This window comes from Lissotriton vulgaris, chromosome 5 (assembly GCF_964263255.1).
Source record: "Lissotriton vulgaris chromosome 5, aLisVul1.2, whole genome shotgun sequence".
Taxonomy (NCBI): domain Eukaryota; kingdom Metazoa; phylum Chordata; class Amphibia; order Caudata; family Salamandridae; genus Lissotriton; species Lissotriton vulgaris.
In genome coordinates this window covers 460,074,370-460,093,935 of record NC_141693.1, presented here as the reverse complement: position 1 = coordinate 460,093,935, position 19,566 = coordinate 460,074,370, and the positions used below count along the sequence as shown (strand labels likewise).

The window sequence follows — 19,566 nt, the reverse complement described above, 5'->3', positions numbered from 1 at the left end:
TAGCAAGGACATCCATAAAAACCACCAGGGAACTGTGAGAGGAGGTCAGATACAACAGGATGTCATCAGCATAAAGCGAGATCTTGTCTTCCCACTCCGGCGTCCAACTCGAGTGGTCCCAGCGCACCCAGGCCGCAAGCGGCTCCAGTGCGAGGGCGAAAAACAGTGGTGAGAGAGGGCAACCCTGACGAGTGCCCCTCCCAAGTGCAAAGTCACGGGATCTATGATTGTTAACAACCAAACGAGACAGGGGGGCAGAGTAGAGTAAGCAAACCCAACCAATAAATTCGGGGCCAAACCCCAACTTCTCCAAAACCGCAAAGAGGTACGGCCACTCCACACGATCAAAGGCCATTGTGGCATCCAGGGACAATAACACTGCCGGTTCATGGATGCGAGAAGCACCGGCCACCACCCCTGAAGCCGTCGGAGATTGAGGGCGGTATTCCGACGCGGCATAAAACTGGACTGGTCCGGATGCACCAGCGTCGTGATGACCTTCACTAGGCGGGCGGCGAGCAGTTTGGCCAACACTTTAGGTTCTATATTTAACAGGGAGATCGGACGGTACGATGAACACTCCAGGCGCGGCTTACCATCCTTATAAATAAGCACGATATTGGCAATGCGTTGATCATATGGTAGCTCACCGCGGTCCCTGCTCTCAAGATACATGTCTTTCAGGTGCGGGGCCAAACGGTTGGCATGAAGCTTAAACAGTTCAATGGGGAGACCGTTTGGGCCCGAGGCCTTGCCGGAATGAACCCCCCTGATGGCCATCGCCACCTCGTCGTCCGTGAGGGCGGAGTTCAAGAAGTCCCTGTGCTCCGCCGAAAGGACCGGCATCGGAATATCCCGAATCATGTCGACATTTTCTCCAACCGTGAAGTCCCCTGTCGAGGTATAAACCTCCTCGAAATAACGGGAAAATTCGTCTACGATTGACTGAGGGTCCAACGAGACCGCCACCCCCGCAATACGCAGTTCCGGCACCAACCCAGAACCCCAATCACCCTTTTCCAGCCATGCTATCAACTTCCCGGCCTTGTCGCCATGTTCATATATTCTACTCTGCGTGGTGGCATGTTGCGTTTTTGCTCTGTCACGTGTCAGGGTCCTGTACTCATCCCGGAGCAACCCGAGGCGGTGCCCCGCCCCAGGGTCTCTCCCGGAGGAGAGAGCAGCATCCAAAACCAATAACTCCGCCTCCACCCTATCTATTTCCGCCCTGCTCTTCTTCTTCTGCCCAGAGACAAGGGAGAGAACCTCCCCCTTCACGACAGTTTTATACGCCTCCCACAGGGAACACTTCGATGTAACCGAACCTGCATTCTCCTGAAAGTAGTGATACGTGACACGCACAAGTTCCTTCCTGACAGTAGGGTCTTTCAGACGCCACGCATTAATCGGTGCCACCCTTCCCACGTCACCCCGTCCCATCCGCAATCGAAGCCATATCGGTGAATGATCAGACACCCCCGCGCCAAATGGGTCACTTCCTGAATAAGAGCCGCCTGAGACGCCGGTAACAAAACATAATCGATCCTAGAGAGTGAGTGATGCGCTGCAGAGGCGTGCGTATAACTAACATCACTGGGGTGCCGAATGGCCATCCGTCCACCAAGCCCAATGCGGCAGTAAAATCCACCAGCCATCTACAGGAAGGCAGTAGGGCACGGGAGGGGTGCCTGTCCAGTTCACCATCCAATACTGCATTGAAGTCCCCGCCCAGTACCATAGTCCTGATGGGCAAAGTCAAAAACACACGTCCCAGATCGCGGAAAGTATCCACCTGTAATGCTGGGGGGACATAGATAGACAAAAATTGGCAGTCCTGCCCTCCCATAACCCCGAAATTCCAACATATCGGCTGTTGTCAGACCACGTCGACTGGATAGTAAGGGGAAAGGAGTTCTTTACCAAGATCCCCACTCTAGAGCCGGAAGTAAAGCCAGCATGAGCCACTAATTTATAGCCTCCTCTGTGAAGTTCCATACAACGCTTACCCATAAGATGAGTTTCCTGTAGTAGCGCCACGTCAGGCGAGTGCCTTCTAATCAGTTGACTCACCATAGTGCGCTTGATCTTATCACCCAAGCCATTCACATTCCAACTAAGGACGGAAAACCCCAAGCCCAACCTATCGGAAGCCATTTCTATCTCCAAAAAAGAACAGGATAGCCATAGGCACCCATAGCAAGCTCTGGTCACGCAAAACAAACAACTCAATGATCAATTCCCCCCGGGTAATGTTCAAATCAACACATGAAAGTCCCCAACAACCATGCCCCCAAGCCCCCACCCTGCACCCCTGCATGTAACAAATACACATCCCCAACTCGCAGTGTGCCTGTCGACCCCACTAACTGGTATCTAAAAGTAGAAAAACGGAGGAGGACCTTACAACAGGCCGCCCACCCCCACCACCCCAAACCGACCCCTCTCTCCCCCAACCAATTAATTACATAAAAGAGTCTCAATCAAAAATAGTCTAGAGGAGGGGGGGAGGGGGGGAGGGGGGGGGGGGGGGAAGAAAAAACTGCCCCCACCAGACCCCTGCGCCAACGAAAAGGATCAGGGCGACATTACAGTCTCGAGTGATGCACTATTCTCCACTGTCCGTTCGGGCCTGGGTACCTGAGTCCGAGCCCTCGACTCGATCCAACCAGTCCGACGCCACCTCCGGATTGTCGAAAAACCAAGTCTTTTCATCATGTTCGATCCTCAAGCGGGCAGGATACAACATTGAATATTTCATGCCTTTGTCCTTCAGCCGCCGCTTGACGGACATGAAGCCTTGTCTCTGTCTCTGGACCATCTGCGTGAAGTCGGGAAAAAACAACTGCGTAGCGTTCTCATAAGCCAATGGCCCGGTGGATCTTGCTGATTGTAGAGTAGCTTCTCGGTCACGAAAATTCAGAACCTGGGCGATGATGGGACGCGGAGATGCCCCGACCTTCCGGCGGCCTCCGGGAATCCTATGCGCCCTCTCCACCGTGAAAAAATGACTGAGGCCCTTCGGCTTTAGATGTTTGAGAATAATATCTTCGACAAAGAGGTCCGGGGTCGCCCCCTCGGATTTCTCCGGAACCCCCAAAATGCAGATATTATTACGGCGGGCCCGACCTTCATACTCATCAAGCTTCCAATCAAGCTGGTTTCGGGCCGCTTTAAGATCTTGCACCTCTTGCTGGAGCTCGGAGACATCTTCAAGGAGACTCTTTGTCTTAACCTCTAGGTTCTTGACCTTCTCCATTGTTTTAGTGAGGTCGGCCCTGATGAGGCCCACCTCGATTGTGACGGTGTCCAGTTTAGTGTCCATCTTGCCCAAGGAAGATTGGACCCCAGTTATGGCTGCCATTAAGTCTTTCATAGTGGGGTCCCCACCGGCTGTATCGCCGCTTGTGCCTCCAGCCGGGGGTCACTTCGTTTCACCTGGGACCCCTTGGAGATAGCATATTTGTCAATACGGTTCGACTGGACCTGTTGAGTAGCTTTCGAGGTCTTCTGCTGTATCTTATCAGAGTCCCTCGACGCCATCTCAATCGCCAAGGCAGGGGAAACCCAACACTGCTCAGTCGAATGTGAGCAGATCCTGCGATGAACAGCCTCCAGTCCGTGTGGAGAGGCCCACGTCGTCCCAGCTGCCACTCGAGTGCGACAAAACAGGATCCGACCGGCGACTTCCGGTCCCGGAGGCCGATGTTGTTGCACTCGGGTCCCCGGTCCTCGAAGCCACAGGCCCCAATTTTCTCGACGACGATATTCGGTCGCCACAGCCACCAAACGAGCCCGAATTTCACCTAGCGACTCAGGTGTTGGTCCCCCACCCGATGGTAGGGACGGGGCTCAGGATTGCCGGATAGTCGGTCAGGATGTGGCGACCGGCGGAGCCGATGCTCAAGCGGCCATCTTGGTCGCTGGCTCGGCTCCTCCGACAGTACAGTTTTAAACACATATGAATGTACATCACTAGGTTGATTTGTGACATTAGTATCTCATAGGAGAGGTGGGGACAATTCCGTTGTGTAGGACCTAAGAAGAACAGAATCATCACAATAGCAGTCGTCATTAGGAGCCGGGCATGAGTGAACATAGAGGGCTAATCATACATTGCTTATTGAATGAGGCTATGGTGTAAGTCTCTGGTACCACTGTGTCTTTCTATATTTGCGCCATGGTGACCATATCTTCTCCCACTTCTTGGCACACACATTGCTCTTATACACAGTCTCCTCTGCTCGCTGGCACCAATCTAGATCCCTTTCCCATTCATTCAATGAGGGGGGGTGGGGCGTGCCCCTGTGTCTGTTGAGGTTTCGTTATGCAATACCTGCCGCCAGCTCCAGCCAGAGACTGACATGTCTGGGTCGGTCTGTGTCTTCCTCGATCATTAAAAGGAGCCATCTAGCGTCCATTGGGACCATTGTTCCGGTCACTTTGGACATTGTTGTTGTGACTCTCTGCCTGAACTGGGTGACCCTGGGGCACTCCCATAAGATTTAAAAAAGGAGCCCTCCCGCTGGCAGCCCCTGTTAAAAAGCGCTGCTTGTGCCCTACCCCATTTGTGTAGGAGTGTGCGGGGTGTACGAGTTACTTAACCTTCGGTAACACTGTATCTGGTAGAGACGATTCTAGCCGAGGTATCCTTCACATAGAATGATCCCCAGGCGTGAGACTGGATCCAGAAACTTTTTTGCCACAGCATCCCTCACAATAGAGGGACGAAGGGCAAGGCCAGAGAGGCCGAAGTACCCTACACTCCTCCAAGGCAATAAAGCTTCCACCCAAGCCAGGGGGAGAGCTCAGAGGGCCCAGGAAAACGAGGGGAAAGAAGGCGAGTTCCCCCAGACTGAAGGCAACAGTCCAGCCAGAGCGGAGCCAACAGTCATAAGCCGCCAGAAGCAAGAAAAAACAGCCCAGGGCCCCAGGAAGACCAGGCGGGCGACACCTGACAAGGGAGAGCACAGAAGCATCCCAGCTCGCAGGACAGAAGCAGGGAGGTGAGGAAACGGTCGGCCACACCAGCACGAAGAGCCGCTCACACAACCCCAAGAACCAAAGCAACATACAGAAACGCCATGGAGAACAGGCACCCAAGGACCACCAGAACTCCCCAGCAGAGCACAAGCTATATAACAGCTACCACTACCCCACATAGGGCACGTTAAGTCCCAAGATATGGGAACCCTCTTTGGAAGAACTTCCACAGCAGAGGAAAAAACAAAAGACCACAGGGAAACACCCCCGCGAAAGGCCTGACAAGCAGCCCAAAAGGAAAAAACAGAAGGCCTAATCTCTGGGCCAAGTCTGTACAACAATTTCAGCAAAAAACACACACAGTGAACAAAGGGCCGTCCAGCAGCCAACAATGCCAAGTCCCAGCAAGGAGGACTCAATGGCCAGAAAACACACTCTACAGTAAGAGCGACCGTCCCAAGAAGGTCCAGAACCAGCTGAACTCAGCAGTCACTGAGGAGGGGAAGGAGGAGGAGGAGGATAAGGTGGAGGAGAAGGAGGGGGACGGAGCCCTGCCAGGAACCTTTGGATGGCGGGGTCAGCCGGGGCATGGAACAACAGGCTACCATCAAACGGAAGATCAATGAGTCGCTCCCGAATATTTTCGGGGAACACACCATCCCGAAGCCAAGCATGGCGACGGAGAGCAACTGAGGAAGCCATGGCCCGGCTCAGCACCTCCGAGATGTCCAGAGCCGAGCGTAGAATAAACGTCCCCAGCTCTCGGCCATCCAACGAATGATGCCTTAAGTTCACCTGAACAGTCTCCTGGGAAGCTGCGGATCCCAGAGACTCAGCCAAGTCCCACAAACAGGAGGAGGCCCTAGCCAGTATACACAAGGTGTTAAGGGCCCGCAGGGCAGCGCTGGTCAAGGCGAACATGTTGCGCCCCCAAGAGTCCAGGCAGCGGGCCTCCCGGGACGGCAGAGTCAACAGTGGCGGCAGGGAGGGAAAAGCAGTCCCCAAAAGTGGACTAGCGGCAGAGGGGTGGAGTGAAAGACACGCCGGGTCACACAGCGCCGGAAGGTGCCGGTGCAGAAGATGTTGAGGCACCGGATCCCCTGAGGCAGGACGCCTCCAAGCCCCAGTCAGGGAAGAAAGGAGCGAACCCTCAAAGGGAAGCAAGATTACCCTCCCACCAGAGCCCTGGTGGAGAACCTCTAAGAGATGGTCCGCCGGAAAGTGAGCAACCGGGTCACACATGCGCAGAATGCCCACAGCCGTGGAAACTGCGTGAGCGATGGCCGCACCCGCCTCCATAGGGCCCCGCGGTGGAGAAAGCAGCCCTTACGTGGGCGACGGCTGCAAACTAAGGCGGCCGTCCCCGAAGCCAAGCGGGACGGGCAAAGGCCAGACCTGGAAGGTAGAAGGAACCAAAGAATGGGGGACCTGCCGCTCCTGCGACGAACACCTCTGCCTCAGAAATGGCGGGGAGCCGCCCTTCGCCGCCACTGGTGAAAAAGACACCACACGTCGACCAGCCTCCGGGGAGGACGACACCAATATACAGCCGGCCTCCGGAGAAGAAGGAGCGTCCGAAGACTAATCCAGGGCACGACCCCTGCGCGGAGCCGTAGAGTCCACTGCCTGAAGTAGGACGTCGCCGGACAGGGCTCCTCCAAGTCACATCGCTCCGGGGCCCGGAGTGGAGCCGGAGCCGAACTGGCCAAGGGGCGGAGCTGGAACGACGCCGACTCGACCTCCGCCGAGGCAGCCGCCTTCGTGGAGGAACGAGAAGGGCCTGGGGAGTGACACGAAGCCCTCCGCGGCTCAGAATGTGGTGTAGGTGGCCCGGCAACCCATGTGGCGGTGCCAGGGACGATTCAACCTCCGACTCGCCCTCCGACGAGGCAGCCGCCTGCAGGGAGAGACGATTGTGGCAGTTGAATTACTATTCAAAACATTAGGGTTTGTAAAATATTCCGGTGTGCCCATCCTGGCGAAGCTTGTTTTAATGAATCTAAACCAGAGTATATCTAAACAGGTGTCCAATTTCATACAGTCTGTTAGCACTAGTCTACACAAATGTGCCTCTGGGTTATTCCAGATTTCTTCCCAGAGCAATAGTGGCTGCAATTTTTATAATCATATAAGAAGCTCAGTCCAACTTCCTCATGGTAAAAAGATACAGAGGTAGTCTGGGGCACTGCAAGCAATCTCCTTATGAACTTATTTTCTATTACTTGAAGCGAGTTACAGTTTACGTATCCCCAAACCCCAGCCCCAAAAGTTACTATTGAGAGGCATTTACTCTTAAAAACAGAGTAATTCTTTGTTTGACTATCGTGCCTGTCTCTTGGCAAATCTAAAAGCGCATCAATCGACTTTTGAAATTGCATTGCTCTGACATTTAATTAAAACTTCCAATTAAAATCCACATCAAATGGTACTCCCAGATAAGCAACATGGGGAACTTTTCTAATTTCTTCAAATCCAAGTAAAAATGTCCTTGTGTTTGCTTTTTATGGCCCACATTTCATTATAAATGATTTGGAGTTATTATTCTTGAGCCCTAAATTATTCATAAAGGCATTAAAAGCATCAAGAAAATGGTTAGGCCATTAGCTGTCCTCGCTATGTGGACAGTATTATCTGCATATAATAACACAGGGATTTCACATGAGTTGACCCTCGGGGAGTCCTTTCCCACCTTGCATAAATGTTCTCCCAGCCCCTTTGATATATAATAAAAAGAGAATTGGTGCCAGGACACACCACTGTCTAACCCCCATATCAGAAGGAAATGTGTCTGTTAGATCCCCCTCCCTGTTATACCGTAACTCCAGATGATGTGCATTTGTGGAGCCTGCTGAGCAGGGTGATATTTGCTCCATCAATCCCTAGCTGTGCCATAAGACACAATAATTTATGGCAGTCCGCTGTGTCAAAGCCACACGTTAAATCCATGAAGGCAAGATGAACACAGCCTTTTTGGGCCTTTGTGTATCTTTGGACGATTAGAGCAAGGTTCAATAACTGCTCCACTGTTCCAAGTCCTGGTCGGAACCAAAATTGAAAGACCGAGAGCGCTTGAGTCTCAGATGCCCAGAGTTCTATTTTGGTCAAAATGATCCTGCCCAAGATTTTAATCGTGCCATCCATCAGGGAAATAGAGCGATAACAATGAGGTTGACTCTTGTCCCCCTTTTTAAAAAGTGGAACTATAATGGTTTCCTTCCAGGTCTTGACTAAAGGTCCCACTATAGCAGCGTTTATTACGTTGGTTATCAGAGGGGTCCCAAAATGTGGTAGATATTTATTCAAATCTATTAGGATTCTATCGGGACCTGGAGATTTCTCTTGCCGACTATTCTCTATAGCTAGAATTACATCTGCTACCTCATCTGAATTACTCAGGGCCTAAGATGCTCTCATATCAAAGGTAGCTTTTGGCTCCAAAACCAGATTAATGGTCGGGGTTGCGGGAAAATATTTTTGAGACATGTTTTACTCAATCTATAGTTTGTATGATAGTCTTTACTTTGGACGTTTCATCTCCCAACAAAGTCGTGGAGTTCACAAACTGCCAGAAGGCTTGTGAATCTTTTGTTGTACAAGTGATCTTTAAGTCTTCCCAGGCCTTCTCCTTCCAATATGTTTTCCTTCCCCTGATTATTTCTTCATAGCCTTTTCTGGCCTTGACTACTTCATCCTTATACCTCAGGTTTTCACTTAAAGCTTGCCTTAGAGATCTATAGGCTTCTGAGCAAGCACTGTTAAACCATTTGGGGATATCAGTTGTTTTCTGGTACATTTAGTTAATGTATCTGCCATATCTGTTTAAAGATGTAAAAGCCTGAATGGCATCATCTGGGATAGAGGGATCTGATAGGGCTACCTCAATTTGTGCCTGATTATTTAATGTAAGATCTTTAAGAAAGGCCTCCTTATCGATTTTCTCCCCTTTAATGCTTACATCCCTGTTCTCATTATATGACGCCCTGTTTTTTTACCCAACTTACTTCCCAAAACTAAGTTTAGAGTTAGTGTTAATTAATTATGATCACTCATACAGCTGACCATTACTTTACATCGTTAAAAAAACTGGGACATTTTTATTTATCAATTAAAATGTGATCAACAATTGAATTGGAAGTTGCCCCCACATATGTTGGAACCTGGAGAGAGTTTGTCATGTCATATTCTTGAGCAAATATCAATTTATTTAGCAGAAGCAACTTATTCAACAAACCCCCATATGGGGTATGTTTAAAATACGTGATTGTTTGATCCACCTTATCACAAATGCCACATGTAGGCTTCACTCTAGGATCACACACTTCTATGTTAAAATCTCAAACCCAAATAATTTGGACTTCCTTTTCATGCTCCTATTGAGCTTGACATATCGCATCCTCCAGGCCATCTGTGATGTTGGTCACGGTTGGGTCGAATACATTGTAATAATAATTAATTAAAAGCTAATCAAATATAATGTGCTCACCTCGTGTTGCTCTGCAAAGAAACCAGCAGACCAAGCAGTCACCACAGTCTCCGCGAAGGGGCCTTCTTCAAATGCGGCACCGCAGCCAACCAGCCAGCCCAAAAAGAAATTCCAGGGAAACCAGAAGAGAAATAGGATCCACACTATGCATTGTCAGGAATGCCAACGCGCAGCAATTTCAAGCGGCTTTGATGGTGTTCTCTGCATCCCCGAACGGCAGCCTTCTCCTTGCTGCGCATCCCTGCACTCCATCCTGCGACTCGGAGGGGCCTGGCTGGAACCGAAGGTCGGGCGATGGGAGACGAACTACGGTGTCACCGTCATCCCCCATGGGGCCTATTCTTATCTTGATCACAACTGGCCATTCTACATGGTCAAACGCCTTTTCGACGTGAAGAGCAAACATGACAATCAGGATTTTGTGGTCGATATACTTCTCTATCAGCTTTGTACTCAAAGTATATTATTGGATTTTGCCTGGCCAGTTTGAAACCTGATTGATCAGAGTCCGTGAGCCTGGGTAGCTGTTGTTTTAATTTTTTGGCCATTATTTTGGTAAAAAGTTTGATATGTAAGTTTAATAAGGCTATGAACCCGTAAGCTGAGCAGAGATCTTTAGGTGTTCCTTCTTTATTTATTAAAGAGATTCCCGACTTCCCCATTGTTAGTGTTACTGTGCCAATATCTCTAAAGGAATTGTAGAGTTTTACTAGATGTGGTATTAAGAGGGACGAGAAACTCTTGTAAAAATGGGCTTTAAGCCCTTCTGGACCATATGCTTTGTTTAGTGAGAGTTGTTCAATAGCGTTCCGAATCTCTTCAGTGATTATGGAAGTTTCTTTTCATTTTAGAAACGTATGCAGATTTAAAAAAACGTTATTTATAATTTTCTTCATATCATCTTACATTTAGCAGCATATTCAACAATGACAGTGGTGCTGATTAACACAATAAATCTTATGGTACTTGCTAGAAATTATTTTTTTGTTTTGCTCCGTGTATGATTGTTTTAAGACACCAATACCCTTTCCTTTTCAATATACATTAAAAACTGCTTTTCCTGATTCATTTCTTCATGAGGTACATGTAAATGTTTCTTTCTTTAATAAGTGTCTTCAGATAGCTTTCTCATGGTGCCTATGTTTGTGATTGACAGGAGGCAATGGACAAAAGCATGGAGAGTCGAGATCACCAGTATATTCTTGAACCCGTTTGCTCATCTGCCCTTCTTAAGCGAAACTGCTCTAAAGTTCCTCTGAGGTCAAGACGAACTCCACGGATTGAATGTGACATTGATCTAGAGACAATTCCATTACAAATGTCCCAGGTAATAAATAATGTCTACTCTTAACTACTGTTCTTTCTGGCTGTTTACCTGGCATTGCATCCAATAACGAAAGCAAGAAGCAGACAACATATAAGGAGTTTGGATGGTTGATATAGTTAACCACTTATTGTGTGTTTGATCAAGATCGGCGTTTACCTGTATCAGATGTTTATCTTGAACTTCTGATTTACAAAATTTTCATGCTGATGTGCTGAAACATAATCTTAACAGCAGCAATCCAGCTCACTAATCTTTTTTGAATTGTGTGCAGATTTACCACGTAAACAAAATGCATTCACAGTGTTGTGCATGTTGTTCCTCACACTTTAAATGTGAGACACACTGGTAAAACGTACAGGAAACATTTTATCTTTGATTTTTAATTTGTTAAAATAGATGGAGAACTTTGTGGTTATTTTCTTTACTGTTTTTACAATAGACACAACGTCTCATGTAATCCAATACTGCACAGGTAAACCAAACTGCCAGCTTTCACCGTATCCACAGAAACACCAGCCACTAAATATGCCACTCTCGGACGCAGCAGGACACATTAGTTCTCATACTAATTTAATGAAGGAGAATCGAAATTTGCCTAGCATTTGTAACGGTAAGTTTCAATTCTATTAAGGACACGGAGGCGAGGATTATGCTTTTCTTTCTTCGCTTTTATTACAAATTAGAAAACACAGCAGCCTTAGAAAAGCTCATAATGCAGAGAAATGCTTCAAAACCAATAATAAAGCATTTTTTGTTATATAACTCAAGGAAAAACAATGTCTCTGGGACTACAACTCCCATTACAACGATATAACAGTCCGAAACAGAGTCCTTCCTCTATGTCCACAATCCATAGATAGGCAGTCCTTTCTCCCTGTTCCTCCTCTTTCTTCGCGCAAGTTACGCCATCAGTTCATTGGTCTGGCTTGGAACCATCATTTCCTAACAGAAGAAACAGAACTGCGTCAGCGTCGTAACGGACAATTCAGGATTTCACAAGTGAGTCAACTATGCAAGGTTTCAGATTTAACCATGATGGAAAATTTCAAAAACCTGATTACTTACTGCCATACGGGGGGTGTCGCTTGACGATATACTGGGTGGGATAATCCTCGCCTCCGTGTCCTTAATAGAATTGAAACTTACCGTTACAAATGCTAGGCAAATTTCGATTCTATGGCAGGACCGGAGGCTCAGATTATGCTAGTTCAAAGCTTACTTACCACCAAGCTTGCAATATCCACCACCGGCTTAAAGTAAAACCTCTTAAAGGTGGAATCGGAGGACCAGTCCGCGGCCCGCATCAAATCCTCTAAACGAGCTCCTGCAGAGAAAGCCTTAGAGGCCATGGCCCCTCTGGCAGAGTGAGCTCCGAAACGTTTAGTATCAATACCTGCCTCTTGCATGACCCAACGCACCCACCTGGCTATGGTGGGGGAAGAGACCGCATGGTGTGGTTTACGCAAGGCAATTAACAATTGTCTCTCGCCCGGAGGGCGAATGTCCCAAGTCATATCTTCATAAGCTTTCAGACACTGAACAACACATAGCTTCGGGACATCCATGAAAGCCGGGTACGAAATCGTTCTAGAAGCCGACTTTGTGCGGCGACCAATTGTGAATGTGACACCATCTGGTGAAAACACTCGTGCTGAGACATCTAGAGCACGCACATCTGACACTCTCCGGCAGGACACCAAGCACAGCAACATAGCCAGTTTCGCCGAGAGTTCCTTGACCGATAGGTACCTGTTAGGTTGCCAGGACAAAAAAAGATTCAAAACCAAATTGACGTCCCAAAGGACTGAGTACCGGGGCTCTGGTGGCAACGCTAGTCGGACGCCCCGCAAAAGTCGGCATACGAAAGGGTGTACTCCGATCGGAGCACCGTCAACTGGGTGATGCGCCGCCGATATAGCGGAACGCACAGCATTAATCGTGCGGTAGGCAAAACCACCCACGGCCAATTCCGTCAAATAATTCAGCACGGGTACGAGTCCTGCGACCAAGGGATCCAAACTCCGTCGAAGACACCAACGCACCCACTTAGACCAAGCGGATTTGTAGCGCTTCGACGTACTGGCAGCCCAGGCCTTGGATAACAGACCTTCAGCTGCTCTCGAAAGGCCCGGGAGCGACCAACGTCTCCTGAAAGCCTCCATGCCATGAGGCGGAGAGAGCCGTGAACGATGAGAGGATGAGGATCCCGATCCGGGTTGAGGAGCAGGTGAGGAGACCGGGGGAGTAGGATTGGAGAATCCCAGGAAAGTTCCAGAAGAACTGGAAACCAGACTTGGTACCTCCAGAGCGGCGTCACCAACACCAGCTCCACTACCTGCCGGCGAACCTGCGCCGCCGTCCGCATCACCATCGAAAAAGGTGGAAACGCAAAGGGCTTCTCCTTGCTCCAGTCCTGGAGAAACGCATCCGTGGCCTCTGCCAGCGGATCCGGCCTCCAACTGAAGAATCTCGGGAGTTGGTGATCCAAGCGGGACGCAAACAGGTCCAGTGAAAAAGGACCCCACAGCCCGTTGAGCCAGCGAAAGACCTGGACATCCAACATCCACAGACTGGAATCTCGAAGGTACCTGGAGTGCCAGTCTGCCACCTGGTTGGCCTGACCCGGCAGGTACTCCGCCGTCACCGATACGTGATGATCTAGGCAATAATCCCAGAACTGCTTTGCCAAATTCGCCAGTGCACGGGACCTCGCGCCCCCCAGGTGGTTCACGTACCGCACTGCCGAAACATTGTCCATTTTCAATAGTACGCACGACTTCACTGAGTCCCTGGTCCAGCAGCGTACTGCAAAGGAACCCGCCAGAAGCTCCAGACAGTTGATATGCAACTTCTGTTCCTCCAAGGACCAAGTGCCGCCTGTTGAAAAATCCCCACAGCGCGCTCCCCAACCGACTCTGCTGGCATCGGATTCGATGACGAGGTCCGGGGAAGAACCGAAAATTGCCCGACCATTCCAGGCTTCCATGTGGGTAAGCCACCACAACATTTCTTCCTTGACCTCCTCCGATAGGGGAACCATTTGGTCGTAGGACACGCCTCTGCGCAGATGATAAGCTTTGAGGCGCTGGAGGGCCCTGTAGTGCAGAGGGCCCGGAAAGATGGCCTGAATCGAGGACGACAGCAGGCCCACCACTCTGGCAACTTGACGCAACGACGTGTGAGACTTCGCAACTGTCTGTCGCAAGACGTGCTTGATCTTGGACATCTTCCGGGGCGGAAGACTCAGGGAAGCATCGACGGAGTCTATGACAAACCCCAAAAATTCTACTCTCTGAGAGGGTACGAGAACCGACTTGTCTCCATTGATGACGAAACCGAGCTCTTGGAGTAGGTCGACCGTCCGGTCCAGCTGAGAAAGCAAGCTGTGTGGACATTGCGCCATCAGTAAAATGTCGTCTAGATAGACAATTAGACGAATTCCCTGCGCTCGCAAGAACTCCACCACGGGATGTAACACTTTGGTGAAACACCACGGGGCCGAGGATAGACCGAACGGAAGAGCCGTGAATTCGAACACCTGTTCCCGCCAAAGGAACTGGAGGAAGCGACGATGAGGAGGGTAGATTGGAACCACAAGATAAGCATCCTTGAGATCCAACCGTACAAACCAATCCCGTGGAAGGAGGATATCTCGAAGGAGATGAATTCCCTCCATTTTGAAATGATGATAGACCAACCACCCATTGAATTCTTTGAGGTTGATCACCGGACGACGACCTCCACCGGGTTTGTCCACTAGGAAAAGATTGCTGAGGAAGCCTGACGGGTGTCGAGTTGATTGACGAATGGCCCTTTTGCGGAGAAGCTCCGCGACCTCTTCGTCTATCAACTGGGCATCGGTCGCTGAAAAGGTTATAGGGCGCGGGGCGCACACCTGGAAAGGTTGATCGTAGAATTCGATATGAAAACCGCGGATAGTTTGCAATACCCAAGCATCCGCCGTAAGGTCTACCCACGCCCTCCGAAAGGCCGCTAGTCGGCCGCCAATCTGAACCTGCTCTGCGGGGATAACACTCACCGTGTGTGTTGGAAGCGTTGGAGTTCTTTCTGAAGCCTCGACCTCCGAAACGTTGCCCTCTTGTAGGGTAGAAAGAGTTGAAGTTGGCTGAGGTGTTGTACTGTCCTCGCCCGGAGCCTTGCCCTCTGTTGCCGGCATTTTGCCCGCCACGGCCGGTCCCGCGGCCCCTACCGCGACCGGCCCCCTGGGAGAAACGCTGATGGAATACGCGTTTAATACTGGACTGAGCTCTGTCCAGGGACGTAAAGGTAGCCACGAACTTCCCTAACTCTTTAATGAACGGTTCTCCGAAGAGACCACCTTGGGCAACCGCTCCTGCCTCTGAAGAGGCTAAGTCTCCTAACTTAGGGTCCAGCTTAATTAGGAAAGACCTCCGCCGTTCGGTGGAGAGGGCGCAGTTGGCGTTGCCCAAGAAAACAATCACCCTCTGCGCCCAATTCGACAAAACGTCGGGATCAATGGCGGAACCAGTAGCTTTAGCCTCCTCCGCCATGTCTAGGATCTTAGTAATGGGTCCTACTGCGTCGAGCATTTTGTCCTGACACGATCGCCAGGATCTGTCAATGCCCTTACGTGGGTCCTTCATAAACTTTGCTAGGAACGTTGCCATCTTTGCATCTAAATCCGGAGTCATGGCAACTTTTCCCTCCAAGGTGGGCCTAGGGCATTCCCCACGGAGGCATCCCCTGGCCTCCTGCTCCAGAGGCTTACGCAACCGACTAGCCACGAACTTTGCCACCTTGTCACCCGGGGCCCAGGCTGCGGAGCGCGGATGCATTATTTCATCCGGATCCAGCATACCTGAGCTGTCCCGCGGTAACTCAGTGGTCGAGCTCGAAGGTCGCCAGGAACGCACTGATTCCTCTTCACCGTCCGAATTCGGGGAGTCCCCCGGGGACGAAGGGGCAGTCTCAGTAGCTACCACCGAGGCGGGGGCCGCAGGCTGGTCAGGCGGGGACTCTGTCGCCTTAGCTAAAAAAGCGTCACGCAGACGCTCAAAGGCACCCTTGTCCACCCCCTGAGCACCCTCCGACAACCCCCCCTTGCAGGGCTTCTTAGGAGCAGAGGGGCCCTCACCTGATGGACCTGGGAGGTTATAAGGGATTCCTGACTGCGCCTGAGCTAGTTTGGCGCACTCCTCAACTATGCGCGCCGAAAGACGCTCCTCCATAGGGGTTACCACTTCCGTGACACAGCGGTAGATAGAGCTGTCTACAGCTTGGTAAAACTCCTCATCTTGTAAATATGATTGGGAGTCACCCTCATAATAATCGTCCTCCATGCTGCCCAAAGGTAGCTTAAGGGATTGACACTCTACCCAATAGGCTGGGTATTATTTAGAATTAGGGCAGACCGGAGGACTGCAACAGTTTTGGTTGCCAGAGACTGGCAAAATTAGGGTGCACTCACAACCCCCAGCGCGCAGACCCACCCCAGGGGGACCAGGTCAGCTGCCTCACCGCGCGCTGCCACACCAATGTAACACGAGTGCCAAAACCTGCCAAGTCGGCGTCAACGCGGTATAATACCGCAGTACAGACCCCCACCGGGGCGTTCACGTATGGGGCAAGAAGGTACAGACCCGGTATACGGGCGTTTTGTGAGGCAGAGTAGAGGGCTCGGCTCCGCGGCGGTTGGTCTCCTCAGCGCGGCTCCCCTGTGAGGAGAAACTCGCGCTGGAGACCAACGAGACGCGGCCGCGCCCCCTAGCGGTCGGCTGCGCACCGCAACACACACACCGGGAACAGTCGCGAAGGAAGCGAAACGGCGCTTCCGCGACTTAAATGGGGCTCTGAAATGGAAAAGAACAACAGAGACCCATAGCCCCAATAAAAACTAGCATCACAGTGCATAAATACAGTACGAAATTCCCTTAACAACAACAACTGTGAGAGGGAAAGCAAAAACACTTAACTGGCTGCGGAAGCAGCGAAGAAAGAGAAGGAACAGGGAGAAAGGACTGCCTATCTATGGATTGTGGACATAGAGGAAGGACTCTGTTTCGGACTGTTATATCGTTGTAATGGGAGTTGTAGTCCCAGAGACATTGTTTTTCCTTGAGTTATATAACAAAAAATGCTTTATTATTGGTTTTGAAGCATTTCTCTGCATTATGAGCTTTTCTAAGGCTGCTGTGTTTTCTAATTTGTAATAAATGCGAAGAAAGAAAAGCATAATCTGAGCCTCCGGTCCTGCCATAGAATCCAGACAATATGTCGCATTCATCCTACAGTACTTAAAGCACTAGCCACAGGGATAACTACAAAGTTATGCATGTTCCAATCCTACATCTCCAGCCAGTGGTTTAGGGCAGTTATTTTCACAGTTTTCGGAAGGGATAGAAAGCACAATCAGGCACATGCATCAAAGGATTTTGCGATCGCAAACTGTGCGAATCGCAAAAATCGGCCGTGTGCGATCGCAAAATCTGCGTTTGGAATGGATGAAGGGTGAAGGCCCTCGCAATTTGAGAGTTCTCAAATATTTGAGAATTCTCAAATTGCGATTGCATTTAAGGAATCGCATTTTGCGATTCCTTAAATGCAATGCATGAAACGTTAAAAAATTGGGATTTCGCAATTAGGGAGAGCAAATTACCATGAGGTTGAACCTCATTGTAATTTGCGAAAACTTTGAAAAATGCACTTTTGTCGATTTTCAAAGATTCATGTTGTGCACACACATGCCCTTAGGGCATATGTGTGCACAACATATGTGCACAGATTGATTTCAGGGGTGCAACAGGGTGTCCTTTGGACACCCCTGCACCCTTGAAATCGCATTCTCAATTTGGGATTCGCTAATTGCTAATCGCAAATTAAGAATGTCTTCCCATTCATTCCTATGGGCCTCTAGGCCCATAGGAATGAATGGGGAGGTATTCCTTAATTGCGACTCGCAATTTGCGAGTCGCAATTAAGGAACATTAAGAAATCGCAATTTATTTAGCGATTTCTTGATGCATTGCATTTTGCGATTCCTTAATTGCGATTCCTTTTTTTTCGCAATTAAGGAATCGCAAAAAGCAATATTGATGCATGTGCCTGAATGCCCCTTTGCATTGCTTGGTCCAAGGCCTACTGGAAGATAAGATTCACTTTAAAGAGGTGTTATGTGAACCTTCGCAGACATTTCTTTGTGCGATGTCTTTTGTGATCAGAATACAGCATAAACCGTAGATGTGTTTGCTGGAATGTAGTGCCACTGGAAAGAAAAGAGCTTATTTACTGAGATTGTTTTGCTGAGTTATAAGAGTGTACGTTTAGAGTTACATATGTACAGGGTGAAAAGAACTGCAGAGCTGACTGTTTTTTTAGGCTACATGCAACTTCAAATGGATCTAGTAGTTTGTTTGCAAATGTTGTGGCTATGATCATGAATGCTTTAGTGATGGTGGGTCCAGCAATAAGAGAAAATTAATGGAAAACAGCTATGCAGGAAGATCATGTGATAAAACCTGTAGCGGAGCATGTTTTGAGAGGCTAGCCAAAGCACAATAGTTTAGTACATGCACTGCTTGCTCTGAAAGGTAGCGTCTGAACTTTCTTCGGAATATGATTTGCTCTTGAGAGGTGATACATTTGTTCCACCTACTACACATTTGTGGTTAGATTGAAGAGAGGCTTATTGTGTACATTCATGTTCAACAGTCACCAAGAAACTGGTGAAAAGCATCTTTTAGTAGCCAACCATGGATAGTACAAAGATTGAAAGGTTTGCCAAAACTTGCTTAGACTGCGACTTGTCTGCCAAATGGTGGAAGTGTAAAACTGTTCTGATAAAGCCAGTTTATTTTCCAAATGGGGCGGGAAAGCATCTTGCCATGGTGGTTTTCAGCCCATTAGATAGATGATTTGGTTGCACGTATGAGGTACCTGGTTGGCTATTTGTCAGAACATCTACTCTTAATAATATTTTAAATTGTTTTGGTGAATGTTTTTTTAAAGGAAGGCGTTGCGTTTAACAAAACAACTGATATTACTGTGCAATTAACTTAAATAAAAAACGATGAAGAAATATTTAAATCAGAGCAGCATTGCACATAAAAGCCTAACATCCGTTTTTTATTTGTGGAAGGATATAAACAGCACTGCCTTATAGTTTTTATGCTGTTGAATATTTATGAGCGATGTTTTGGATGTGGTTTTCGTAGAGTAGGACATGGCTTTCACCTTTGGACATGCTTAGGAAAAGGCTGCGAGTGACGGAGTTAAGTCCCGCCGTAGAAGGCTCGCAGTTTCTCTATAGAATGCATGTGCCTGATGATGCAAGTGTTGTCAAACATCGGACAAATGAGAACATAACTTTTGATAGCACAGCAGTCAGAGTGTAGAATGGTGACTGGTGGAGCCTTAATTTCATGGAAACATTAAGAAAGCAGGGAGTGCTCTCTTAAATGTACTCGATACCTCTGATTTACTAACACTTATATTCCTTATCTTAGTCTTTGCGTAGTGAAATCAATTAGAATAGGAGTTAATTCTCAGTTAAGCCATCACGAAGCTCAGTTTGGTGCTGACTTAAGTAGGCTCGAGATACAGACAGATGAAGATGGGAGGGCCGTGAAACGGAGCAGTCTACATATCCGGAATTCTGTACGTACTAATGATTATGTTTCATTTGCGGTGGGGGAACATGTTCTAATACTCTGGTATTTATGTCTGTTTATGCTTCATTATTGTAAATGGTTACACTTACATGGTTTGTATATCTAGCGCTATCCCTTTTCCCTCCAGC

At 49.0% G+C, this 19,566-nt stretch overlaps 1 protein-coding gene across 2 annotated transcripts in view; it reads left to right on the top strand.

The window, feature by feature from the left end:
- VPS13D (vacuolar protein sorting 13 homolog D) overlaps nt 1-19,566 on the top strand; it is a 2,754,556-nt gene that overhangs the window by 167,668 nt on the left and 2,567,322 nt on the right. For both annotated transcript variants that reach the window (XM_086921894.1, XM_086921893.1), the window contains exon 8: nt 10,620-10,790. In XM_086921894.1, the coding sequence (XP_086778020.1) occupies nt 10,620-10,790 (171 nt within the window). The remainder of the gene's footprint in view (nt 1-10,619; nt 10,791-19,566) is intronic.